General features: G+C 52.3%; 1 protein-coding gene across 1 annotated transcript; it reads right to left on the reverse strand.

The window, feature by feature from the left end:
• Positions 1–136: 136 nt before the first annotated feature.
• BAIAP2L2 (BAR/IMD domain containing adaptor protein 2 like 2) lies at positions 137–27,681 on the reverse strand. Its single transcript, XM_007111734.4, has 14 exons — positions 27,564–27,681; positions 26,396–26,471; positions 25,586–25,672; positions 25,037–25,098; positions 15,958–16,029; positions 15,631–15,747; positions 14,665–14,811; positions 4,997–5,149; positions 4,522–4,660; positions 4,132–4,354; positions 1,902–2,060; positions 1,361–1,568; positions 835–878; positions 137–634 (listed from the first exon to the last, which is right to left on the reverse strand). Exons 1-14 carry the CDS (start codon positions 27,612–27,614, stop codon positions 559–561), a joined length of 1,614 nt encoding a protein of 537 aa, XP_007111796.1. The 5' UTR covers positions 27,615–27,681; the 3' UTR covers positions 137–558.
• Between the last annotated feature and the right edge of the window lie 56 nt (positions 27,682–27,737).

Consider the following 27,737-nt stretch of genomic DNA (forward strand, 5'->3'; position numbering starts at 1 on the left):
TGAGGGCTGTGAGGGGCTGGGCGTGCGTGAGGCCTCCCGGGGAACTGCCAGTGACATTCAGGACCTTCTGGACTCGCTTCTCCAGTGGGAGGTCTCCATCCCCACCCTGTCCCACCCTGTCCCCCAAGTCAGACTCCATCAGTCCCGCTGCCAGTGTCTCACTTGCTTTATTTCTCACCGTTTACAAAAGTTAAACAGGGGAGGTGTGTGGGGCAGGGGAGGGGGTGTGCAAGGGGCTCCTCCCCACTGGGACAGAGAAGGGGGAAAGAGGTTGGGGGGGGCATGAGGCAGGCCCCCAGGGAGAGTCCGGGGCCCCTGGAGGGGAAGAATGGTTCTGTCCCCCACTTCCGGCTGCTTTATTTGGAAGTCCCCAGACCCCAGGCCAGTGCCTTTGGAACTGCTCGGGCTGGGGCGTGGTCTGGGGAAGCGCAGCTGCCCCCGGTACCAGGGCCCCGGCTCCTTGGACCCACTGCTGCTGCTTCTGCTGCCGCCAGCTCTGGGCAGCCCCCGGGCAGGTGTCGGGGGGACGACCTCAGACCCCTGGTGGAGGAAGGCACCTCAGCGGATGAGGGGCGCTGAGCGGTCATTGGTGACGGTGGGACGCAGCTTTACGGTGGCAAAGGGGTTTGTGCCCCTGTTGGGGGAGAGGAGGGGGTGAGAGGGGCCCAGGTCCCCAGCTGGCTGTGGATCCAGGGAAGGCAGCTGGGCATCTGAGCCAGGTGTCCCCCCTACCTCCTGTCCCCGTCGGGTCACCTCCACTCACGCCCACCTTTGTCTCCCCTCCACAGCCCTCTGCGGAGCCCGGCCCCCTCTGACCCTCACTCAAGGACTCACCGAGGGAAGAGCTCTGGGGGTTGCTGCTCCCAGGACATGAGTTTCTGCAGTGAGCGGGGAGGGAGGGCCAGGTTTGCGGGGGGACGGAGCAAGCGAGCCCCTGCCCCTCCCACTCCCCAATCCAGCAGGGCAGAGGACTGGACCAGTGGCCCCTGCAGCGTCAGGCTTCTGGGAAATGAGGTCCAGCGTTCCGAAACCCAAAATGCTGTGGGTTTCAGACTTGAGGAGCCTCTGGGCCAAAGTGCCATCTCCCAGGGCTAACACCACCCCCAGGGGAGGCCTTTTCCAGTGCTCCCAGCAGGAGCCCGGGGCTCCCATCCACTAGAGGAATGCATTCCCCCCACCCTCCACCCCAGACTCAGAAGCCCATCCCACCCCTCCCTGCACAGATGGGCAGACTGAGGCTGGAGTGAGAGGGTCCCCTGCCAGACAGCCAATGGCAGGGCAGGGGGGGTTACCTGGTCTCCAGTCTTCCTGCCCACTGGACCACCCCAGGGTTGAGGGCAGACTGGGGGAGGGGGCTCACCTTGATGTCACTGGCCACCCCCATGCTGCCCATGCTACTTCGGCGGCTGCCAGGCAAGGGTGTAGGTGCGGGGCTGGGGGTGCGGCTCGGGACCCGGCTTGGGGTTCGGGAGCGGGACTGGCCATCCCAGTAGTCTGAGGATGCTGTGGAGTTGCCTGGCCGGTCCAGGAGGTCATCAAGGCTGTGGCTGCCCCGGAGTGGGTAGGACCTGAGCCCAGAGAAAGGAGGGATGGGAAGGGGGTCAGGGGTCAGGCCCTGCTGCACCCCCAGCCCCACCCCATCTGCTGGGCTCCTGAGCATCCTACACCCTCCTCCCTTGCCCCTGGGGGAAAGGAGACTGTTAGCTTGAAGGCAGTCCTGAGAGGAGGCAGAGGGGTGGACACATGACCTTCACATGTAGAGAGATGGGGGTGCCCTTTCTCCAGGAGCTGAAGGAGGTTGGGCTAACTCAAGACTGCAGCTCAGAGATGCCCTTCCTGGTGGGTGGGGCCACCCCCCACTGGAGTCCCCGCCCCTGCCCCACCTCTGACCACGGCGGTACCTGGAAGGCAGCTCATTCATAGGGCTCATGGGGTTCATGGACGTCACTGGGTTCAAGGGGTTCGTGGGATTCATGGAGGTCACGGGGTTCAAGGCGTTCATGGGATTCATGGGCAGCTCCTCCAGAGGCTTCACATAGGCCTCGGGGAACCAGCCGCTCCTGTGGGGTGGAAGCAAAAGGCCCGACAATGGTGGTCAAAATCCCATTTCTAAGAGGAGCAGACGATTACTGGGCACTGCTGTGTGCCAGGCCTGGCTCTAAGAGTAACTCATTTCATCCTTTGAAGCAGGTCTTTCCCGACATGCAAAGCCACCCATCCAGCCTCATGTCCCACGAGGGGCTGGGGCGCCTTAGAGAGGAGGAACTGGAGATCCGAGAAGGAAAGCATTGTATCCAAGGACATGTGGTGACCAGCTTCATTCCCTACTTGCTGAGTACCCGCCACACGAGGGCCCACGGAGAGCCAGATGCAGTCCCTGTTCCCCAGGGGCTCCCAGCCAGCCTGGGGGAGGAGACAGACCCGCAAACAGATGATTACAAGGGTGAGGCAAAGGGGACCGGTGGGAGGGACCAAAGGCAGCTGTACGGGCCCAGAGGAAGGGGAACCAGAGCCGGGGGTGCTTGGCTACCAACCCTCCGCCATAGGCCCTCTGGTCCCGGTGACCCCAGGCACCCTGCTCTTGGAGTCTTTGTCTGGCTGGAGGCTCATTACTGCATCTTCAGAGCAGCCAGGGTTGAGGCAGAGGCACTATGATCGATGTCCCTCAGCCTTTTCAGACTCCACGGAACCCATCAGAGTCTTGCAGAACATCTGCGAGTGTTCTCCAAACAGCCACCTTAGATCCCCAAACCCGATCAATAACATTCTCACCTATAGGTAACTGGAAGCTATTTCAAGTCAAACTGACAGAATAAAACCATTTCAGAACGTTTCACTTCTGTTTTCACCATAAAGTGCCTACTGATGAAACTTGCCATTGTTTTCCCTAACCTGAGTCACAGAAAGAATAACGATGTCCCAGGAACGCCGTTTGAGAGCTCAGATCTAGGTGGTTTTATAATCAGGCCCCCAGGAGGTTTGCGACACACCTGTTTTGGGGACTTGCAGGGCGGCACCCTGCTGCCCTGTGACGCGGGTCTGCAAAGCAGGTGTTTTTTCCACTACTCGTGTTCTTAGTCGTGTCTCTACCCACCGGCTCCTCTTTCCATTCCTGATCCATGCGGTCACCTGCCATCCACCCAGCTATCTACACGTCACCCCATCCATGCATCACCCATCCATGATCCATGTGGCAACCACCAATCCACTAACCCATCCATCAGTACTTGCCCCCCTGCCCGCCTCTCTATCAGCCCACTCACACACCTCTCCACTCACCCATTAGTCTATACACGCACCCCACATCCATGCATCCTCCCATGCCCCCTTCCATCCACCCATCTGCTCACAGGAGCACGCATCCACCTGCTCACACCGCTACACCCTCATCCATCCTCCACCTGTCCACCTACTGATCACATGACCATCCCGGCAAGCACCCTCACACGCACCTGCTGCCTCCCCTGTCGACGCTCCATTCATTCATCCCCTCTTCTTGTCCTCATTCATTCCTCTCTCCTTAGCATGAGTGGGCGTGGGCTCCCACCTTCCCCTTTTTCTCTGGTAGAAAGAGTGCTCCCTGCTTTCCTCCAGGCTTACGGCGGCTGCAGTGTACTCCCACGCCTGACCCTTCTACTCATGGTGTCCACAGCAGCCCCAGTTTATGTTCTTTAAGGATTTCCACTGCGCCCGACCGCAAGGAGGTGAGCACACTCAGCTTGCAAGGTCCCAGCACCGCCCCTGCGCCTGGCCCCCCGCCCTGTCCATTCCCTCGGTCAGAGCTTGGCGGACTATCGCAGGGTAGAAGGCAAGCTGCCCCCTCTCTTAGTGTAAAGCGCACAGCAGGTGCTCAAGCAATGGGGTTTCTGTATTGTTCCCACTTGTGAGAGAACCTTCCCATTCCCCATGCTCTACCACCCTCTCAAGGGCCACCATCCTGAACTTGATAAAGAGACTCTTCCTACCCTCGTTGAATGGATGAGGAAACTGGTGTGGGACGAGGAGGGGATGGGGGATGGGTTGTTCGAAGGCCCAGGGACAGCCTCCATCCTGGAAGACTCAGTTGCAGCTGGAGCCCAGGCTTCCCGGTCCTCCTTCCAACCCACCCTGCGCCCCGAGGCTCCTACTCACGTGGATGAGCCCTCCAGCTTGCCATAGAGCCAGCCGTTCTGGGCCTCCGGCACCAGCACCTCCACAACGTCTCCGGCCGAGAAACGCAGCAGCGTATGGTTGGCGCCCTCCGAGTGGGAGACCAGGGCGCGGACTCGCCGGGCGCCGCCGCCGCCCCTGCAGCCCGGGCGCTCGCCGAAAGAGTTGGAGCGCGAGCGCTCGGTGCTGCTGCTGTAGAGCGAGGCTGCCGAGGGGCAGGAGAGCGCCGCGGCACGTGGGTGGGAAGTTCTCCCTGGCGTCTACCCTCGATCCCTCCTGCTGCAGCGCGATCTCGGTTCCTCTTCCCGGCCCCGGGTCCCCAACCTGGGTACCTGGCCCTCCCTCTGCGCTCCGGGGGCCGGGGGTACTCACAGGCGGACGGCGTCCGGGGCAGGGACCGGCGGTCTGGCTCCAGCTGGGACGCGTATCTCGCCTCAGTGGGCTCGGGGCCGTGGGAGCCGGAGCCGTGCCGGCTGCGTGGGGAGCCGAACTCTCCCAGAGGCCTCTGGGGCTGCGAGGGGAGACGGGCAGGGGAGGGTGGGGCGGGGAGGGGCGGGGCCGCGGCGCCCTAGTCCAGCCCCCACCCCCAGTCCCAGGCGTCGGCGTAGGGGTTCTCTGGCCTGCGGCCGAGCAACCACGGGGGCGCCGAGGTCGCGCCGGGGCGGAAGGGCCGGCCGAGGGGCGCTTCGTAGAACGGGACCCTCGGGGGGAGGAGGTTCCAGGCGGAGGGCCTCAGGCCCCAGGGCCCCGCGGAGGGTGCCGGGGGCGGCGGGGGCGCGAACGGCGGCGGGGGCGCGAACGGCGGCGGGGGCGCGAACGGCGGCGGCGGGGGCGCCCAGGGCCTCACCATGTCCAGGCGGGTGGGCGTCAGGCGGCCCGAGGGGTAGGGCGGCCCCAGCACGGGGCCCAGCAGGCCCGGGGAGTGGGCGCGCGACGGACTGCGGCTGGCCTCCGACTGCTCCTTCCACAGCAGCACGCGGTTCTGGAGCGTCCCCCGGGCCTGGCCGGGTGGGGACACGGGGGTCAGCGAGATCCAAGCAGACCCCAGAATCCCGGGGACTCAAAACTGGCATCCTAGACCCGGGAACTCGGGCCCTGCAAGCTGAGGATGACCGGACTTTCCAGCTGGAAGGAACCAAAGATCGCTTTGGTCACTTTGGGTTCACCCACTGGCCAGCCCTCCCGGTCTTTTGTCAAAGGCCCCTCACTTTTCCTGGAGGAGTTTCCCCTGACCCGTCTCTCAGTCTTGTGCTTTGACGGGGGCTCTCCCACTGTCTGATGCAGGGGTAGGGGTGCAGTCCAGGCTTGGCTACAGAGATGGAGTCAGGTATGTTCACCTACCCAAAAACTGTTACCAAAGAACCCAGTCCCAGAACTTACCCTGGAATAATCTGGAAAAATATATTCTCTCACCTCACGGGGTTTGCTAAATGGATAGAGTGAAGCCGGCACAGGACACTTCAACTAAGCAACAGACAGTGGCAAATTTCTGATGACATCTTGTGTGCTCCTGGATCCAACTGTACCTGAAACCCTTGAACTTCCCAGTGACTAAAATAATAAACACCTTTTCTGTTTAAGCCAGTTTGAGTAGTTTTCTAAAAGAAGCCTTCCAAATAGTTTTTCCAGTCAATCCCTTTAGTCTACGTAAGCATCCCTTTTCTAGTATCCCCAATACATGGGCATCTAACTCTGCCTGAATACCTTCAAGGACAGGAAACTCAGCCGCTGACCACATAGTCCATAACAACTTAGGTTGGGAAGCTTTTAAATGTTAGACCTGCTGTGTGTATTAATCATGTTTTTAGTTTTCTGTATTTTATGATGCTTTGACATCGTGGGGCCTTGTTAATCTGAAAAGACTGCACCTCACAGGGCTAGATAATTCCTAGAGATAGTAAACAGTTTGCTTGGAGCACACCTTTCATATGCAAACCAACCAACCCAAAACCCATATCCCCAATCACCTCCTTCTAATTCACACACCAAACCAAAGTTTCCCCTGCCCTAAATCACCCAAGCCAGGTACCAGACAATTAGAATAACCCCTGTAGCCCAGAGCCCACTGAAATTATTCAAACCATCCAATCCTAAACTTACTTAAACTTGCTTACCCTTCTTTGCCCATCCCTTCCCATGGAAACCATAACAAAGGCTCTGGGCCATGCTGTCCCCTGGTTCCTTCTGCCTCTTGACCAACCCCCGGTACTACTCCCATGTGGCCCTGCGTAGTGTGTCATGACCCTTTCTCTTGGGAAGTGTGATATGTAATGAAACTTCTTTCAGTGGCATTGACCTGTCTGTGTTGTCACTCAGGTCATCCTAGGTACAATCAGAACACTCTGCTCTCCAGTTATCAGTGTCTCTCCATTTTCTACTCCAATACTCACTCCCTCAAGGCCAAGTTCAGGATTGTCACCTTAGGAATAATAAAAGCTTCCCTTTGCTGAGCATTTACTCTGTGCCAGGCCCAGTGTTAAAGACTTTACCTCCATGATCCTATTCGATTCTCCCAGTAGCCCTGCGAGGTAGGTGCCATTATTATCTCCATTTTATAGAAGAAGATGCTGAGGGTCAGAGCAGTTAATGACGGGCTCGAGGTCTCTCATCCAGTAAGCAATGGAGTGGCCTGTACTCGTCTGTCTTGAGGAAGCTTCCTGTGACTACATGTCCATGATTTTTCCCTTCAGTCTAGCCCAGCTGCTGAAAATTTGATCTCAGGCAGCAAAACAGAAAGGCTCAGCGCCTAAAGTCACAGGAGGAACTAGTCCAGTTGGTGGCTAGGTGGCCGCCCCCTCTGTTGCCTTGCATAGTTAATTAGCAAAACAGCACAAAGACAAAACTCCAAAGGCCTTTGTGCGCTTGTTTCAGAGGCAGTAAGCAAAGTGAGACCATTAAGTTTTGCTTATGGTATTTAAAAAAGGGTTTTTGTCCAATTTGAAAGTGCCTGCCAGGGTGCTAGGGGGTTCTCGGAGTAATGGCCTCAGCATCGAGTCCTGGCCTGGGTGGCACTCAACTTCACTGGCTCCCCTCAGCCCTGCCTGTAGGCAGTTTAGCCAGTGGTTGGGAAGAAACATAGAGGAGACCATGGGAGAATGTTAAAAATATTTACAGAGTGGAAAAGCCATTCTGGGACTTCCCTGGTGGCGCAGGGGTTAAGAATCCGCCTGCCAATGCAGGGGACACGGGTTTGATCCCTGGTCCGGGAAGATCCCACGTGCCGTGGAGCAACTAAGCCTGTGCACCACAACTACTGAGCCTGCGCGCTAGAGCCCGTGAGCCACAACTACTGAGCCTGCGTGCCGCAACTATTGAAGCCCGTGCGCCTAGAGCCCGTGCTTCGCAACAAGAGAAGCCACCGCAATGAGAAGCCCGCGCACCGCAACGAAGAGTAGCCCCCGCTCGCCGCAACTAGAGAAAAGCCCGCGTGCAGCAATGAAGACCCAACGCAGCCAAAAATAAAATTAAAATTAAAAAATTAAATTCATCACGTAAGAAAAATATTTAAAAAAAGAAAAGCCATTCTAAGTATGATACAAACCCCCTAAACTATAAAAGACTGATAAATTTGACTAAATAAAAATAATTTTTTTAGCATGGCAAAACTCACAATAAGCAAAATCAAATGAGAAAGGACAAACTGGGAAAATAATTTGCAACTCATCTCTATGAAAGGGCTAATTTCAGTAACATATAAAGAGCTCCTACAAATTCATAAGAAAAATGGAGGAAAAGATACTGACCTGTCACAGTAAAGAAAATCAAATGGCTCTGAAACATGAAAAGATGTCAATCTCACTTATAAGACAAGCGTAACAAGTGTAAAACTACACTGAGATACCATTTTTATCTTTTTGATTACCAAACATCAAAAAGTTTGCTCGCATACTGTTGTCAAGGAAACAGGGAATCTCCGCCATTGCTGGTGGAAGTGTAAATTGGTACAGCCAGTGCTTATATCCCTGGACTCACCAATCCCATTTCTAGGTATTTATCCTAGAGATATACTTACACAACTGCAGTAAACCCAGAGAAGCTGACGGTGAGGTAGAAAGGCGTGTTATTGACTAGACCTGGACTAAGCAAGGACCAATTATTGGAGACAGATGAGAAAGACACCTTACTGTGCTCAGGCACTTAAGAGTTCTTTAAATCTTGTGCATTCTGCATATAGATATACTTAACAGGTAAATATTTATGCTTCACTGTCTTAGGAGTTAGATCGTGTATGTCCTAAAGCCCAGCTGGGTCAGACAACATGCTACCCATTCTCCTGTACCTGGGGGAAGTCTGGTTCATTCAATCCACAGCTCCCTCCTGAGGGGGGCGATCACTCAGCAGGAGGCAGCCAATGGAGGGGTCAGCTCTCCTCTTAATGTTGGAGGTTAACTGTTCAAGACACAGGCGGAAAGGAGTTTCCTTCCAAAGAAGATGTACACATGGCCAGTGAGTACAGGAAAAGATACTCAGCATCATCAGCCATCAGGGAAATGCAAATCAAAACCATAATGAGATACCACCCCACACTCGCTAGGATGGCTATAATCAAAAAGAAAGACAGTCACAAGTATTGGCAAGGATGTGGAGAAATTGGAAGCCTCATAAACTGGTAGTGGGAATGTAAAATGGTGAAAGAGTGTGGAAGTTCCTCAAACAGTTAAACAGAGAGTTACCATACAATCCAGCAATTCCACTCCTATATACCCAGGAGAAATGAAAACACACGTCCACGGAAAAACTTTTACGTGGATATCCATGACAGCGCCTTTCATAATAGCCAAACAGTAGAAACAAGGCAGATGTCCATCAATTGATGAATGGGTAAATAAATGTGGCATATCCGGATGATGGAATCCTATCTGGCAATAAAAAGGAATGGTGTGTGGATACATGCTCCAACACTGATGAACTTGAAAAACATGATGTTCAGTGAAAGAAACCAGTCACAAAGGACCACATATTGTATGATTCCTTTCATATGAAATTGCCAGAAGAGGCAAATCTATAGAGACAGAAAGTAGATCAGTGGTGACTTAGGGCAAGGGGGAATGGGAGGGTCAAGGAATGACCACTAAGGAGTACTGATTTTTTTTTTTTTTTAGCAGTAAAGAAATGTTCTAAACTTGACTTGAGGCAATGGATGCACAACTCTGTGAATATACTACACCACTTTTTAAAAAATATTTATTTATTTTGGCTGTGCCGGGTCTTAGTTGCAGCATGTGGGATCTTTTAGTTGCAGCATGTGTGTGGGATCTAGTTCCCCAACCAGGAATTGAACACGGGCCCCCTGCATTGGGAGAATGGAGTCTTACCCACTGGACCACCACGGAAGTTCCTATACTACACCATTGAATTGCACACTTTAAATGGGTGAATTTCATGGTGTGTGAATTATATCTCAATATAACTGTTTTAAAGGAAGAAGAAGCAGCTCCTCCCTGAAGGATCACTCAGTGGGGGTGGGGTAGGGTGGGAGAAGGCCGAGCCCTGAGCCCGGGGCTGGGTGCGGTGGTGAGAGTGGGAGAAGGTCAGCCGGGGCTGGGATCAGTCACTGGATCCAGCCACATCTCCCACCTCTGCTCAGCACCAGAGGGTCCCTGGGATCAGAAACAGAGACTCAGGGAGGACCTGGCAAGGTAAGGACCCTGAGGCGGGGAGGCGGGAGTCGGCTGCTGGTTGCTGGGGGCAGCTGACTGCAAGCACTCGGGTCTCCTGAATGGGAGCCTTTGTTTTCATCTTTGGAGGGGAGAGAGCAGGGCAGGAGGACCTAATCCCACTGGGCTTCTGCATATGCCAGGCTCCACCATCGCGCCAGCCTTCTGCAGGGGCGATTATTTCCCTCCTTTTCCAGATAAGAAAGTGAGACTCAGAAATGAAATCACTTGCCAGAATTTGCAGCCAGGGCACAGTACTTGGGAAACTGAACAAGAATACAAAGAAATGGATATAGAAACTAAACAGGACTACAAAGAAATAGAAAGTAATGGAAAGAGCAATGAGGCTGGGGGAGGGGCAGAGGAGCCCATGTTTGTGGCATCAGGAAAGAGAGGCTGGCTGGCTGGGTGGGTCTCTCTCAGATACCAAATAGAACCAGAGCCTGATATGTCATCTGGGCTCAAAGACTATGTGTTGAATAAATGAATGAAGGAACAAATGACATTGGAAAAATGCAAGGATTTTTAGGGAATGATGGAAGGATGGTTTCCCAACAGCCCTGGCCCCTCCCCTCCTGCAGATTCCATTATCCCCTCCCCAGAGGGGTCAACAGCTGGGCGGAGGCTTCGGCCCCTGTTGGACTTTCACAGAAGGCAGGACAGAACTTTGACCACCAGTGGGCTGGCAGGGGCCTGGGAATCTGCAAGTGAGAGGCCAGGCAACAGGGCTCAGGGGCCTGAGCAGTGCAGTCACAGAGACACTTGGGTAGGGCAACATCGTGTCCCTCCTGAGTGTGGTCTGAGAGGGGCTGCTGGCTTTCCTGAGTTCCAGGCTTGGGCAGCTGCTAGCCCATAAGGTACTTCTTTGTAATTTAGAAACAGATGTTCTGTCTGGATGGACAGAGCCTGGTGGGTACACATTTGGTGAGAGAATGGCCTCTTTTTAAAAAATTTTTATTTTATTTTATTTTTATTTTATTTTATTTTATTTTTGCGGTACGCGGGCCTGTCACTGCCGTGGCCCCTCCTGTTGCGGAGCACAGGCTCCGGACACGCAGGCCCAGCCGCTCCGCGGCCTGTGGGATCCTCCCGGACCGGGGCACGAACCCGTGTCCCCTGCATCGGCAGGCGGACTCTCAACCACTGCGCCACCAGGGAAGCCCCGCCTCTTTTTAAAAAAAAATTTTCTTGATAAATTTTTAAAAATTGAAGTATAGTTAATTTATAATTTTGTGTTAGCAAAGTGATTCACACACACACATATATACATTCTTTTTCAGATTCTTTTCCATTATAGGTTATTACAAGATATTGAGTATAGTTCCCTGTGCTATACATTAGGTCCTTGTTGTTTACCTTTTTTATATATAGCAGTGTGCATATGTTAATCCCAAACTCCTAATTTATCTCTCTCCCCACCCTCTGCTATCGTCTTTGGTAACCATAAGTTTGTTTCTATGTCTGTGAGTCTATTTCTGTTTTGTAAATAAGTTCATCTGTATCATTTTTTAGATTCCACATATATGATATGACATATATCATATCATATCATATATCATATGACATATATATGTGGAATCTAAAAAATGATACAAACGAACATATGATATTTGTCTTTGACTTACTTTACTTAATATAATAATCTCTAGGTCCATCCATGTTGCTGCAAATGGCATTATTTCATTTTTTATGGCTGAGTAATATTCCACTGTCTCTGTGTGTGTGTGTGTGTGTGTGTGTGTGTGTGTGTGTGTGTGTATCACATCTTCTTTAGAGGATGGCTTCTTTAGAGGATGGCAAAGGTAATGATGCTCCTTTCTTCAGGCAAACACAGTCTGCACCAGTATGTTCAGCTTGGAGAGCAGTGCATAGCTCTACTGTCAGCCAGGCTTCCTTGTGCAGTAGACAACCTGTACAAACTTCCCTAGGAGCCCTGTCTGCTGTGGCTCTCCACATGAGAGGCTGAGTGACAGCTGATGCTTGCAAAAGGAAGACCTGGGGCAGAGTGGGGTCCCACTGTGTAGAGATTGCTCCATTCTCCTGTCCCCCCGACATTTGCCAGCACCACTGCCTGAGCCCTTGCAGTTCAACTCAACCCAGAGTGGGAACAGGACCATGAGGAGGCAAAGGAAAGAAACAAGGCACCTAAGAGGACCCAGTTGTCAGCGAGGAGAACACAGCAGACCACCCCGGCAGCTGAGAGGAGGGAGTGACAAGCTTAACAAGGACTTGATAAGGGTACTTACTGCAAAACAAAGACCTTCTTACCCAGACAAAGCATGACGTTAAGATTTAAAATTGAACAGATGAACTAAAGAGAGGACAGTCCGGGAGTGGGATAGGGAGGGTGGGAGGGAGACGCAAGAGGGAAGAGATATGGGGATATATGTATATGTATAGCTGATTCACTTTGTTATAAAGCAGAAACTAACACACCATTATAAAGCAATTATACTCCAATAAAGATGTTAAAAAAAAAAAAAAAGAGAGAGAGGACAGTCCTGTTGAGAACAGAATCAGTCGCCTGCAGATCAAGGAGGAGAAATATCTCAAAATACTGAGCAAGAAGAAATGAAATAGACATAGTGGGGGAGAAGATGGTCATAGATGTGGAGGCTCAAATGATTGGAGTTCCAGAAGGAGAAAAGGTAATGATGGCAGAGAGATAATAATTAAAGAAACAGAAGAGGAAATAGCTCCCCAGACCTGAAGAAAGACTTGAGCCTGCAGGCTGAAGGGCCACCGACAGGCACACATCTAAGTGGTACCGGGACAAGTTCCCGAGTCGCAAGGACACAAAGAAAATCTCCAAGCATCCATAGAGAAAGAGCCTGTTACTTAAAAGGGAAAGGAGACAGACCAGCACCTGACTTAGCATCTACAACACCGAGCACTAGAAAACAGGGGCAAATCATCTTGGACCATGAGAAAAAAAGGCTGCAGCTCCTTCAACCAGCCAATGTGGCCTCACCAGCAGGGTAAAAGTGAGACATTTGCAGAGATGCAAGGATTCCGACAGTGTATATGCAGAAAATACTCATGCAAGTTCTCCAGCCATGCTAATTAATCAAAACAGAAACCTCAAGACAGTGGGAGGTGAAAAGGATTGAAAACAGTGGTAAGCATTGTATCTGATCCTATGTGTGGTGAAATGTTAGTGGACGATGGTGGTGCACTGGCCATGGTAATACATGTAGTCTAAGTATAGGTTCTTGAAATAGAAGGGCCATGCTGCAAAGAAATGACTAGTGAGGGTCTGGAACTAAAAGTCCTGAAGTTTCTTGGCAAAACCAAGAGGTGGTGGTTTGGAAGGATGAGAAGAGGAGTAAAGACTTTAGAAGCCTCATCTTAGAGCATCAGGGAGGGCAGGAAAATCCTTCTCAAGGTCTCCTCTTATGGGGTGAGGGGAGCAAAGGACCAAGTAGTGTGTGTGTGGGGGGGACATTATTTTTTGAAAAACATAATAGACAAATATATATGATTATGAGGGTCACAGAGTGAGGTCATCATGAGCAGAGATGAAACGAACAATAGGCTTTCCAAAAATAATAAAGGGGAGAGGGATGTGGAATTAAATAAATTAAATGAATCTCAGCTAAAATTGGGGTAGGGGCAGGCCTGTAGGGGGAGCTCACATACCCTGCTATGTAGCCTCAATTATTCCAAGCAGGAAGAGAAGCAAGCTTACATCTCCCGCAGGAAGTTGTTGCCTACTTTGTTATCCAGCAGCAGAAGAAAACTTCTCCCCCAACCCCCACCCCTGTGACAGCCCAGCCAATCAGACTGTAGCAGCCCAACCAATGAGAAACCTCCATACTTTGGACTCCCACCTTCCTCCAATGGACTCTTTGGTTATTACAGCCCCTCCCAACTCCTCTCTTTTCCCCATAAAAGCAAGCTGTCAGTCCCTGTTCTGTGGATTTGCGTGTGGTCTGCCGTGCTTCACGTAAGGTGAATTGCAGTTCTTCTGACTATTCCTGAATAAACTTGCTTTTGCTGGTAAAATAACTGGCTATTATATTATTAAAGTTGACAGAGGAATGTATATTTTATCAAACTGACGAGAACAAGAATGGGAGAAAAAGAGGAAGTGACAAAGTAAATACAGTTAACTCAAGTTATCCAGAAAGAATAGAGCAGGTATATAAGTTGTTAGGTTAAACGGGAATGAACTGAATTCTCCTATTGGAAGACATAGACTGTCAGACTGGTCAAAAGTCAAAACTGAGCTATATCTTTGTAACATAAAACACTTAAAGATAAGAAAAAGAGAAAGTAGGAAGGGCAATATTAATGTCAAAGTGGAATTAAAAGTATCAGACTGGATTATGAGATATATACATAAATGGCAATATTTACAGAGAAGGTATAATAGTCAAGTCATAAACCCCACAGCACTAAACAACATGGCAGCTAAATGCAGACAGCAAAATTCACTAGAAATACAATGGTCTAGCAGATCAGACGAAGCAAGACCATAGAATATTTTTTTATAGAAGATTTAAATACCATGATAAAATTAATAGACAGTAATTGAATAAACCTATGAGTTTATGATTTTGTCAATAGTGAGTGTATGTAAAGAGGAATAAAAAAATAAATAGTCCATACATGAATGAATAAATGCAGGAATTAGTGAACGTGAGAATTTTTAAAAATCATGACAATAAATGAATGAATATGTGATGATATGAATAAAGAAATAGATGGAGAGAGTAAATAAGTAAAATAAATATCTCCAGGGTGGAAGGAAAGAAGGGAATGGGGAGGAAGGGAGGGGAATTCCCACGCACAGCCAGCTCACAGAGAGTACAGCCCCCAGAAGGCTTCATTTAGCTGTCCCCCAGCCCCAGCTCACCCGGCCAAAAAACTGCAGGAAGGTGTTGGAAAGCAGCAGGTGCTTCTCAGCCAGGAAGCGGTAGCGCCGCTTCTCTTCCAGTTCAGCTGCCCGCTGACTCTCAGACACGAAGGCCTGCATCTGCGCGTGCAGCCGGTTCACGCTCTCCTGGGGGAAAAGGGGATTCTGGCTGGAGGCGGCGGGGGGGGGTGGGTGTCCCTCATCCCACTCGCACGAGTGCCAGCTATCTGAAGCCTCTCTCTCCTTCCTGAACCAGCCACCTCCTCTCGGAAGCCTCCTCTGAGCACCCAGCCTGCCCTCGCTTCCGGGCCTGCCCTCTCATGTGTATCCTCATCCTCATGAGCCTGGGTTCTGCCTGCCTCTGGCCCGGGCACTTCTCCCAGGTAGGACTGGTGTCTGAGCCATCCTTCTGTCCCCAGTGCCAGGCACAGGGCCAAGCACAGAAGTGAGGCCTCAGAGAGTTGGTTTAATGAAAATGCAAATTAATTGATTAATAACCCCCTACTTGGGAGCGGAGATTCCAAAGAGGAGAGATATGAGCTTATTAAAGGAGCCAGAAGAGGAGGCAGGAAAGGAGATAGAGGTCTTGGAGACAGAGGCCAAGGATGGGGCCCTGAGCTCGGGAGGAGGGGCTGGCCTTAGCCAGGGGGCAGGAGGGAGGGGGAGGGTGGCGGGGCTGCCGGTGGATTCTGCCTTTGCTACCTTGATCAGGAGCAACGTGACTGAGGGCCTCAGGTTTTCTCAATGAAGTAGGAGAAGGCAAGGCGGCCAGGGGAATGTGGGGAGGGCCAGGCAGTGACAGGACAAGGAGCGGCGCTGAGGGTGTCCCTGAGACAGTGATGCCCACCCGCCAGGGGCTGGCTGACCTCTCCAGCTATGCCTGCCACACAGGGTGGGGCAAGACACGCTCCTCCTACGGGTGTTGGGGGTCCCCTCGGAGCCCGGTGTTGTCCCCAGCCCCTGCACCTTCATCTCCCGCGCATTCTTGTCCCTCTTGCGCTCCATACGCCACAGCTGGGACATGCACTTCTCCAGGTTGGCGGCTCGGTGGCGGTACTCCATCTCGTAGTGCTGGCGGCTGTCCTTGGATGGGGCGGAGAGAGGAGGGAGACCCCCGTGTCAGAGAGCTCAAGGCACCTGGCCTGTGGGCCAGAGTACTGGACAGGGGCAGGGGCTCAGCTGGGAACATGTATAACCTGGGGCCAGTCAATGCCCAGCGCTGGCCTCAGTGTGCCCGTCCCTCAAAAGGGGAGAAATGGTCCTGCTGGTGATGGGCTGGGGGCCCAGACTCACTTTGATGAACTGCATGTCCAGCTTGGTGTTCTTCTCCATGTGCTGCAGCAGGTCTCCGTGGAATGTCTGCACCTGTGTGGAGTGCAGGATGGGGGTGATCAGGGCGGCCCTATCATTCCCAGGCCCCAGAATTCCTTGCACTGCTCACTCCAATACATTGCCCACTGCATTCCTAACATACCAGGTGCCTCGCCAATCATCAGAGAAATCGATAAAACAAGAGCACCTATTTGAAGGGAGGATTAAATGGTTAAACATACAAAACATTTAGTGCAGTCCCTGGCTTGAAACACATCCTCCATAAATGTGTCGACATCTTCTGGTTCTTAGTCTCAGTCTGTGCCTTGATTATGCCTGGAATTTCCTACCAGTCTTCAAATACCAGCTTCACTGCCCCCTCTGCTGGGAGGCCCTCCTGACTCCTCAGGCAGAATTCATCACTCTCTCATTTTGTTTCTGGCATGTGTACAACTTGTTTGTTCATTGTTCACTCCTCCAGCCATAAGATGGCATTTCTTGCCGGGCCCCTGGTCATAGCCCGTTTGTATGGGCAGCATGAACCAGGTCTGTCCCATCTCTATGTCTCTGGCACTGTGGGCTGGGCCTGGCCCAGCAAAAGAGCTCACAACCGTTGAGGGCTTCACTGGGGTGGCAGGTTCCCGTGACAGGTGAGAAGGAGGTGGCTGACCACCTAGGTGACAGGAGGACCAGGAAGGCTGTTGGGCTCAGGCTCAGAAAAGCTTTGTTCTAGCCGTTTTGGTTCTGCCTCCAATTTGCCCTGTAACTTTGGATGAGTTGCTGCCCCTCCCTGGGCCTCAGTTTCCCCATCTGTAATGGGAAAGTTTTGCCCAGATGGTCCCTAAGGTCCAGCCCTAGAACCCAGTGAGCTTGATTCTGTGGGCCTTGGTGGTCAGCTGGCACGTTCCCCTGTGTCCACCATCAGTGCTCCCTGGGTCACTCCGTGTTGTTAGGACATCGGACCTAAACCCTTCCATCTGTACTCTTTGCAAAGAGGAGCATCTCCCATCCTGCTGCCGCCTCTGGGGACACTTCCAACTCTGCTCAGCCTTCTCTGTCTGCCTGGCCTTTCCCCTCAGGAGTCCCTGCTCCAGAACCTTCGGTGGGGGACCTCCCTGGTGGTCCAGTCGTTAAGACTTCGCCTTCCAATGCAGGGCGTGCAGGTTCGGTCCCTGGTCGGGGAGCTAAGATCCCACATGCCTCGCGGCCAAAAAACCAAAACATAAAACAGAAGCAATATTGTAACAAATTCAATAAAGACTTTTAAAATAAAAAAAAATAACCCTGGGTGGATCCTGCGTCCTGCCACGGGCGTCCCCAAGCTGTGCTGTGGGAGCTCCGCCCCTCAGGAAAAGGAAGGCTGGTCGTCAGGAAAGACCCGTAAATTATAAACGTTCTCAGTTTTTCTTCCACAGTTGTTTCTGAAACCTTGCTAACTGCTGGTCTATAAGGGAGCTTGGGTGTGGCCCCCTCAGGACTAGCCGGGCCTTAAGCCCCTGAGTGTGGCTGCCAGTGTGTGTTTTGGGGGGGTGGCACAGGATCAGTGTTACAAGCCTCTCTGAGTCCCTATTTCTGCCCCATGGGGGCCCTTTTCTGCTGGATCCAGGCAGTAAGGGAGTGAGCCTTCCTGACCTATACCTGCGGGACCTCCCAGTTCAAGGTTCTGCTCCAACACAAGACATATGTTCCTGGACTTCCCTGGTGGCGCAGTGGTTGGGAATCCGCCTGCCAATGCAGGGTACACGGTTCAAGCCCTGGTCCGGGAAGATCCCACATGCTGTGGAGCAACTAAGCCTGTGTGCCACAACTACTGAGCCCGCGAGCCACAACTACAGAAGCCCATGCGCCTAAAGCCCATGCTCCACAACAAGAGAAACCACCGCAATGAGAAGCCCGCGCACCGCAACAAAGAGTAGCCCCCGCTCGCCACAACTAGAGAAAGCCCGTGCACAGCAATGAAGACCCAAAACAACCAAAAAATAAAAATAAATAAAAATGAAAAAAAAAAAAGACATATGTTCCTGAAAACGGCCACATCCTGCCAAATCGCCCAATATAAACAACAGGGCTTATGGAAGATGCAGGGCTGGGGCTGATGCTCAAAACCCAGGCAACTTGGCAACCAGAGCGCTAACAGAGACGGTGAATGGTACCCGGAGAGATGAACTTGAACCACGCCTAAGGCCATGGAACATATTAAAAATGCACAAAACCAATAGAATGGACACACTGGCAACACCTGAATTACTGCAGAGCTGGCATGCTGAGGTGACGCAGGAGGAGGTGGGGCTGTCATGATGGTGGAAATGGGAGGCTGCGAAACCCACCCCCAGCTGAGAGACCCGGGAGCCTGGGAGTGCTTGTCCTTCCCAGGGAGGCCTGCGTGCAGGAGTTCTTTTAAAATGTTCTTGGGCTTCCCTGGTGGCGCAGTGGTTGAGAGTCCGCCTGCCGATGCAGGGGACACGGGTTCGCGCCCCGGTCCGGGAGGATCCCACATGCCGCGGAGCGGCTGGGCCCGTGAGCCATGGCCTCTAAGCCTGCACGTCCGGAGCCTGTGCTCCGCAACGTGCTTCCGCAATGGGAGAGGCCACAGCAGTGGGAGGCCCGCGTACCGCAAAAAAAAAAAAAAAAAAGTTCTTAAAATACAGCCTGCAGGGCTATTGCTGTCAGTGCAGCAGACTAGTTGGGGGCTTTACCCTTCTTCCTAATTGCTAATTTTCCCCTCCCCTTGCCTAGGAAATATCACTTATGAACAAGCCACCTTCCACGTCATAGGATACGGCCCCTTCTGCTTCTAGTCACGCAGGGACTAAGTCATGCCACGGAAACATGCATTAGAGCAGGACAGGTGGATTGTAATTCTTCTCATTACCAGGGCTTGGCTGTGATCGCCAACAGCATAGAGGACACAGACCTAGGATGCTCCAATCAGACGGGGCCCAGGCATCAGTGGGTTAATGGAAAGTCGTTGTCAAGCTCCCGAAGAAATGGATCTAATAAGATGTTGATACTTGAAGAGAACTTTGAACTCTTGCTGTGGGGGAACCACAGGACTGCCTATAATTAGCCGGTGGCTTCTGAAACAAGGAAGTCACCAAACCCAGGGCAGGCTGAGGAATTCCCAGCAAGTCGGAACAGAGGCTGCCATGCCCTGCTCCCCTCCCCCTGGGACACGCTCCATTAGCGGGGTCCTGTGAGCCCCTCAGTACAGAAGCTGAGAGCACACCCACTACTGAGAACATGCACTGTAAATTCTATGGATCGAGTTATTCCAGTAACTTGAGAAATCCTTTTGCTTTTGATACAGGAAAATCCCTTTGAAAGAACTGTCTCTGTGGGCTGACCCCAGCTCCTTTCTTCCCATTTGCTCTTGAACACCCTCCATCAGGCTCCTGCCCCACCACGCCAGCAAGAGTGTTGTTCTCAAAATCACCGAGACGGCACCTTGCTAAGCCCCATGATCAATTCTCAGGACTCACCCAACTTGCCCCTTCATTATCATTGGACACAGTTGGCCACTCGATCCTCCTGAGACAAGTTCCTCCCTCAGCTTCCAGCCCACCACCCTCTCCTTGTTTTCCTCACACGCCCCGGCTGCCTCTTCTCTGTCCTTTGCTCAGTCCCCCTCATCTCCCTGGTCCCCGAAGGTTGAGTTGCCCCGGGGCTCAGCCATGGGCCTCTTCCCTTCTCTAGCTACACCACTCCCTTGGTGAGCTCATGCAGTCCACTGGCTGATGCCTCCCAGATGTATGTCCCAGCCCAGATCCTCCCCCAAACTCCAGTCTCATCCATACGACAATATGGGCTCCATTCAGCCAAGAGGAAGAGACAAATATTGAAGATAGGCTATGAAGGTCTAACACACAGATAATAAGAGTCCCTGAAGTAGAAACGCAGAGAAAGAGAACAAAAAAAAAGTCTAAAAATTGTAATTCAAGACAAGTTTCCTGAAATCAAAAAAAAAGAGAAAGATTTCAAACTACATATTGAAACAGTACACCACATAACTAAGAATATTGTCCCAGACTGACCAATATCAAGACATAGTCTGGAGAAGTTACTAGATTTAAGAAAAAGAAAAAAATTGGGCATCTAAGGCAAAAAAAGCAAGTGATTTACAATGGAAGAAATAGATTATCAGACTTTTCAACAGCAACATTCAAGATGAAAGAGAAAGAAAGAAAGAAGGAAAGAAAGAAAGAAAGAGAAGGAAGGAAAGAAGGAAGGAAGGAAGGAAGGGAGGAAGGAAGGAAATGTGAGCCAAGGATTTTATACCCAGCAAATCTGACTTTCAAGTATAAGGAGAACAAGCTGTTATCTTGGTGTCAGAACTCGGAGAACATTGTTCACACGAGCCCTTCCTGTGGGGACAATCCGAACAAGGCCAAAATGACAAGCAAGACATGGACATGCGGTTTGAGGTGAACATTAAATATGTAGTTACTTGTAAACAAAGATCAATGAGGGTGAAATGGGAGCAGGCAAGGTGCAGCAGCTCTGGGTCCTGACAGTGTAGACAAAGCGCAGCTGCAGATACTGCGTTTTTCACACATTGAAGATTTGTGGAAACTTTACGTCAAGCAAGTCTATCGGTGCCATTTTTCCAACAGCATTTGCTTACTTTGTGTCTGTGTCACATTTTAGTAATTCTCGCAGTAACTCAGACTTTTTTATTATTGTCATAATCTGTTATGGTGATCTGTGATCTTTGATGTTACTATTGCAAAAAATTACGACTTGCTGAAGGCTTATATGATGGTTAGCATTTTTTGGCAATAAAGTACTTTTAAATTAAGGTATGAACATTGGTTTTTTTTGACATAATGTTATTGTACACTTAATAGACTACAGTATAGTGTAGACATAACTTACATGCACAGGGAAACCAAAAAATTTGTGTGACTCTCTTTATTGTGATATTTGCTTTTTTGCGGTGGTCTGGAACAGAACCCACAATATCTCCAAAGCACGCCTGTATTTTGAAAGTGGGGAGAGGCTGGGGAGAACAAATGTAAAACAGATTTTAACAGTTTTCAGAAATCATATTGGTGGTGGTAGAATTACTATCACTATTCAGAGACTGTTGTGTATATGTAACATGAGATAAAGCAAACGGTAACTATGGGATATTCTTATTCTTTCATTCTCTGTATCCTTAAGAATCAGGACTTTTGGGCGGGGGGGGTGCTGCGCCGCACGGCTTGCAGGATCTTAGTTCCCTGACCAGGGATTGAACCCGCACCCTTGGCAGTGAAAGCATGGAGTCCTAACCATTGGACCACCAGGGAATTCCCAAGAATCAGGATTCTTGATGTGGAACAAAAGAGATACTGGTGGAATAGGGAAGAGGTTAAGTAAAAATCTAGTGCGGAATCTGAATTGGAAGTATCAGCATGAATTTATGAACTGTTCTATCTTTAACTATATATATTGTCACGTATGTATGTGTATATATATGTTTGTACAAATGTATGTATGTATCTATGTGTGTATGTACCTATGTATGTATCTAGGCATATATCTATGTATCTAGGCATATGTAGCATATCTATTATATGCACATATGTATGTATGTATGTCTGTATGGCACTGGCCCCTGAAAAAGCCTAGGAGCAACGATCAACCCAATGGACATCCCTAGTGCCCAGATTATGGTCTTGAAATACCACTTTCCACTAAAAGGAAAAAATGAAAACAGGGCTTCATGGAGAGATGGCTGATTCTATGTGTAGAGCAGCAAAGTACCAGATGAGGGCAGAACATCTGGTCAGGCTGGATAGCAAGGAGCCTGTCCGAACCATGAGGGTCATGCCAAAGGACTCGTGTGCCAGACTGAAGAGGCTTCTGCTGTTCAAAGAGGGGACATTTTCAACTTCAGTGAAGTAATGATTGCAAAGGAGTAAAACACAACAAATATGTTTAGGTCTATGATACTGACCAGATACTAAAAAATATGACACTAAAAAATATTATAATGATGGTACTAGTAAAAAAAATAAAGCTAAGCGGTCACCTTCAGAGGATGACAGGGAGCAGATTCAAGATCTTGAAAGCTGACAAGGCGGGAATAAGCCTTTATCCTGTCTTTCCCATAAGAAGCGTGCCACTGGGTAAAAAATAGCACATAAGAAGAAACGTCTCTTTAGAGAAATATTCCAGTTCATAAGTAAAAGAGCAGCAGAACAGCAGCATCTTGTAACTCCCACGTATGGGTGGGTGTGGACACACAGCCTCCATTGCTGTTCTTGTCACAAGGTGGCAGGAGCCACACGCCTCCTGATGGAAGAAGCCAGCACCCACCCTAGTCTTGCCAAACGGATGGAACCTGAGTCTGATCAAGCTTCTGGGTCCAGGGGACAGAGGAACAAGCTGAGCTGCATGAGGAGTGTTTCGAAAACCAACAAGTCAGAAGGTCCCAGGCCCTTCAACAGATAAACGGTAAGGAAAGCAAAGGGATGGAGGGGGAGCCAGTAGATTAAAAGAGACTCAAAGACATATTTAAAAAAAGAGAGAGCAAGACAAATTCTAGCATCCAGGGGCATACAATTGGGTGATCAATTACGAAGAAACACAAGGCAGTGTCGGACCAGTGATCACTTTTGGAGGAAGAGGGGGTCTGTGATTTGATGGGGGCATGTAGAAGGGCTCCAGGAAAGGTTGGCAAAGTTCCTGGCCCGGGTGGGAGTTTCAAAGGTGGTTTCCTTTATAAGGATTCATTAAGCTCGAATTTGTTCACTGACACTTTCTATGCCTGTGTTTTAGTTTACAATAAAAAAGGTTTTGGTTTTTGAAAACCGAACTTGAGTCAGATCCTGTCATTCCTTTGCTCAATACACTCAGAGGCATGGCCGGAGTTCCGACAAGGCCCACAAGGCCCGGCCCCTTTAGCGGCTGGTCATCTCCACGCTGGCCTTCGCTGCCTCCGCTCCGGCCACATGGGCCTCCTCAAGCTTTCCCATGTGCTGATTCTTTCCCAGAACACTCTTCCTGCAGGTGTCTCCCACTCACTCCCCGCCTCCATCAGGCCTCTTCTCAATGTCACCTTTCTAGTGCTGTTCATCTTGAGCATCTGTTAAAAATTGCATCCCTCCAATGCCTTCTACCCCCCTTCCCTGGTCTATTTTTCTTCGTAGCTTATTTTGCATCTAACCCATCACATCTGTACTCACTTACTTGTCCTGGGTTTTGTCTGGTTCCCCCCTTGGGGAGAGCAGGGGGTTTTGTCTGCTGTATCCCCAGTGCCCATAGCAGTACCTGGCACAGGGCAGTAAATAGCTGTCGAATGAATGAGCCCAAGGGGGAGGTGGCCTCTGGTGTGTTCGGCCCAGTATGGCTCTGGCCAAGGGCCCTGCCCTGTTGTCACAGCCAAGACACTGGTACCCAAAGAGGGCAGCTCTCCTTACAGAGCAGGCCTGGGTGACACTCGTCCGCGTCCAGCCCAGGTGTGCCACAGGTGACATGGAGAGCCATCAAACACAAGGACAGGAAGTTGCAGGCTGCCAGCGTGACCCATGCTCTGTAACTCCCCGCCCAAGCGCCAGGAGGTGGCACGGGCTTAGCGCTAAGCCTCAAAGTGCCTAGGAGAGGGACCCAGGGTCCTGGTTTTATCGAGTGTAGTGGATGCACGTTTTCTGCTGGTGAATTTGTTCCCCATTTCAACATGGTTACCAAACTGATGAGTATTTTATGGTGTCCCCAAAGAGTATCCAGAGCTCCAGTGGTTTCCCACACACACGTTTGAGAACCGTGCACTTCCACGATTAGTTGAAATTTCCTTCCGAACTTTCCAAGGTTCCTCACAGCCAGCCCCGCCCACCTTTCCCTCTCTGCCTGCCCCCCACCCCCAGCTCTCTCCTGCCCGATGCCACGCTCTGCACATGTTCAGCCCACGGCGACCTCTGGAAGGCCCTCTCTTCTCCTCTCCCTCTGGCCCAGCCCCGCTCCCTTTTCAAAGCTTATTCTTTCCTTCCCAGTCAGTGAAGCCCTGCTTGGTGCCAGGTCCCTGTCCCAGGCCCTGGAGCTACAAAGAAGACCACGTCCCAGCCCTGGCACAGCTTCCAGTCTTGGCTGTGGGATAGAGATAGAGTCTTGGGATAGAGACGGGGGTAAATTCTGCTTCTAATGATCATAGCTAAGGTACATAGAAGGCTACAGGTGCCAAGGTCATTAGTTTATACTTACTCGTACAATTAATGCTCACAAGAATCCTACAAGGCAGTTATTACGATTATCTCCATTTCACAGACAGATACACTGAGGCACAGAGGTTAAGTAGCTTGTCCAAGTTCACAAAGCCAGTAACTAGTGGAGCTGGGCTTTGAACCCAGGTGCTCTGGCTGCAGAGCTGGTTTTCTTCACCACTACTTGCTAAGAATGGATAGAAGCATCTGTTGAAGTCCAGAGGGAGGAGAGACTGAACTTGCCCAGGAGTCAGGGGAGGCTTCCTGGAGGAGGGGGTGACTGTGCTGGCCAGCAGGGGTGGGGGTGGGTGGGTCCTAGGTTGAGAGAACAACAGTGATAGCAGCCCACGGTGGGGACGCCAGGCGTGTCTGCAGAGGGCAGCTCTTCCGGCTGGCTGGGCTGTGACTGGGGGTGCCAGGGAGGCTGCTGGAACCCCTTACCAAGGGGCTGGGTTTAGTTCTGCAGGTGGCAGGGCCGTGGAAGGGTTTTCTCCTAGGTGTGTAAGGTCAGATCACTGGCTGCTCCCTAGGGAGGCAGGTAGGGGCAGGGCCTGATACACGTGGGTGACGGTCCTTTCGCTTCCTGGCTCCTCCACTCACTCTGGAATCTTGGGCGAGTGGCTAGATCCCTGAGACTCAGTTTCCTCCTCTGTCAAATGGAGATAGAAATGGCACCTGCCTCCCAGGTTGCTGGAGCTTGAACAAGATGTGCAGGTAAATGTGCCCAGCACAGCCGGGCCCTGGCAGGTGCCCAAAAGGGCAGCCGCTGTCGTCATGTCACCAAAGTCCTCTCTGAGGAAGGGTGTGGAGGCCCTCGTCCACCATAGAACGCAGCCTACTCTCCCAAGTGACCCCTCCAGGCTGTGGGGTCTAGGACTCACCACCACCTCCAGGTCAGAGTTCAAGTGCCGCTGGGTGTCGGACATCTGCACCAAGATCTCACCTGGAGGCACGGAGAGCAGCAGCTTCAGTGCGGGGACCTACCCTGCCCACCCTCTTCCTACCAGAAGCTGTCAGAAGGGCCTGCCCAAGGCTGGATTTGGGGACCAAAGTCCAGGGATTCCCCATATGACTCAGGGCCTCTGGCAGCACCTGTCCTAGCCCTGGCAAAGTCCTACAGGGAAGGGAGCGGAGGGGCCCTGGCTCCAGAACAAGAGTCTGGGCTCTGGGCCTTGGGCTGCAAGACCTGTGTCTTTGGTGGGGGGGGACTTCCTGGAAGGGCCAGACTGTAAAAGGAACCCTCTCTGGGACCTGAGAATGGGGGGCAAGGCCGGTCCCGGGCCTGAGGGGAGGCAGCAGGGAGGCAGGCAGAGGGGCGCCCGGAGCCTGGAACACAGGAGGAGGCCGGGGTGGGGAGGGGGGCTAGGAGGAGTGTCCCCCAGGCCTAAGAAGATGAGTGGGGGAGATGGAGGGGAAGAGGCGTGCCTCACCCAGAATCTGCGAGGTGGAACTCTGCAGGGCCTGCTCCCCGATCTTCTGGATGGCGTTGAAGTACACTTCTGCCGCCTCAGACAGAGCTGCGTGGAGAGAGGGATGCGTCCAGCCCCAGACCCCTCCTCCAGGTGCCCCTCCCCACTTCTGGAGGCCTCTCCTTCTGGCAGGAGAGTGTGGAGGAGATGCCTCGGGCTCTGGCGTAGGTGTGTGTGAGAGGGACGGGGTGCCCTGGGCGGCGTGTGTGGAGAGGTGGCATTGGCCAGAGGAGGGGGGGTGAAAAAGCGGGGGATGGGCTCTCCCTGCGGGGCAGGGCGCAGGGCAGCTGCCCCCAGCGCAGGGCCTCGGCCTGTGTCTGTCTGTGAGGGGGTGGGTTGCAGGCATCTGTGTGTGCCCGGGAGGGCGTGGGCGGGTGTGTTGTGAGGCAGGAAGTGGGGCTGGGGGTGGCATGGGCTCAGGTCACTGCTGTGAGGGCTCTGAAGTCCTAAAGGGCGGGGAGGGATTGGGTGACACTCAGCTCTGGGTGTGACCCTGGCTTGTCCATCAGGCAGGTGGCTCACAACCCTCTGCTGATTAGCTCTGGGGGTGGGGCAGTTGCTGGGAAATGGGGGAGATGGGAGCTGTTGGCACAGGCGCTGAGCGAGTGGCGAGGTCTGGCTGTAGGTGGCTGGAAGGGGGGCTGGTCAGGGTGCCAGGCTGGGGGTGCAGAGGTGGCCTGGGTATGGCAGTGGGCTCAGTGGCAGCATCAGGGTGACATAGAGCAGTGTGTGTAGTCGGGGTTTTGAGAGCCTGCAGGGCCTGGCACTCACCGTGGAAGGCCCGGAGGTAGTTGTTCCCCAGGTATACCAGGTTCTCCAGGGCGGGGTTGAACTGCTCCATGATGCTCTGGAGTCCAAGCGTGGTGGGAGGGAGGGCGGAGATGGGGAGAGGAAGACGGAATGATGGACCTCAGGATCAGGGCACCCCCAACCCCAGTGAGAAGCCTGACTCGGGGGAGCCCACCTAGAAAGCTGGAGTCACCCAGAATTCTGGCTCTCGGCTGCAAGGACCTCAGAGGCCAGGATCCAGGCCGGGGTCCCCTTGGCCGGCTCCAGATCACCACCTGCCCAGCGGGAACTTGTGCCTAGAAGGTTCTCCTCCCACTGGCTGAAGCCTGTGGTCTGTCACAGCGCCCAGCTGGGCGTGGCTCAACACTGCCTGGAGTTCAGCCACCTCAGGGGCAAGGGCAGACCTTGCCCTGCTCAAAGAAGAGCCCCTGGGGGGCAAGACTGTGGCTGGGTCCCTTGGGCTGCCGCAGGCCATGGCCAGCTGGAGAGCACCCTGGGTGGAGGACTTAGACTTGGGTCTTGGTTCAATCTCAGCAGCCCCTCTTCTTCCCTTGGTGACTTTGAACTAGCTGTTTAGCATCTCTGGCCTCAGTTTTCTTATCTATCAAATGGGGTGATTATTTTCTACCCCAAAGATAGGGTGTTGTTAGGTTTACATGTTGAAAGGGTCCTGCACACAGGAGGTGCTCAATAAATGTCTATGGAGACTGCAGCAACCCCCTGGAGTCGAGTAGGAAGTTTGGGTGAGGGCCTCAGAAACCAGAGAGAGACAGAGAGACAGAGACAGGGAGACACAGAGAGAAAGAGACAAAGAGAGACGCCCCTACCCTGGGGCGGCCAGGTGGCTCTTCGGGCGGGCCCCCTGCTCCCAGCTAAGGCCACCCTGGGCCCTGTCCTGCTTCATCCAGTGTTTGGGAGTCTGTCTCAGCAGTCCTGTCACTCACTGGATGAACCCGTGCTCTGGGAGCCTCAGGTTGGGGCTCGAGTGGCCGACTGCCCCCAGGGACCGCCCCCCATGCCCACTGCTGAGCCCAGCCTGGTTCTGGGCCTTCTGTCCTGGAACAAGCTGCTGCTACCCTCCAGAGCTGGCCGGCCTTCGAGCCCTGGGAGCGGGGTCGGCAGCCGGGGCCTGGGCCACGCACACACTCACCTTGTAGATGGCCATGGTGGACCTGTAGAACTGGTCCATCTCGGGGGCCATGGAGTGGGTGCACGCGGGCACTGGGTAGAAGGCTGGTGGCACTGGCAGGGCTGGGAGAACTGGGGGTCGGTGTCCTCCAATGCCCACTGCTCAGCGGGCTGCGAAGGAGGCTGCAGAGTGGGA

Source organism: Physeter macrocephalus, unplaced genomic scaffold (assembly GCF_002837175.3).
Source record: "Physeter macrocephalus isolate SW-GA unplaced genomic scaffold, ASM283717v5 random_336, whole genome shotgun sequence".
Taxonomy (NCBI): Eukaryota; Metazoa; Chordata; class Mammalia; order Artiodactyla; family Physeteridae; genus Physeter; species Physeter macrocephalus.

Excerpts from the sequence above, each read along its gene's own strand:
- BAIAP2L2 (XM_007111734.4), bottom strand. The coding sequence starts at position 27,614 with ATGGCCCCCGAGATGGACCAGTTCTACAGGTCCACCATGGCCATCTAC. Across the intron at positions 26,472-27,563 it reads CCACCATGGCCATCTACAAG|AGCATCATGGAGCAGTTCAA; the intron begins GTGAGTGTGTGC and ends CTTGGACTCCAG. Across the intron at positions 14,812-15,630 it reads AGAATGCGCGGGAGATGAAG|GAGAGCGTGAACCGGCTGCA; the intron begins GTGCAGGGGCTG and ends CTTTTCCCCCAG.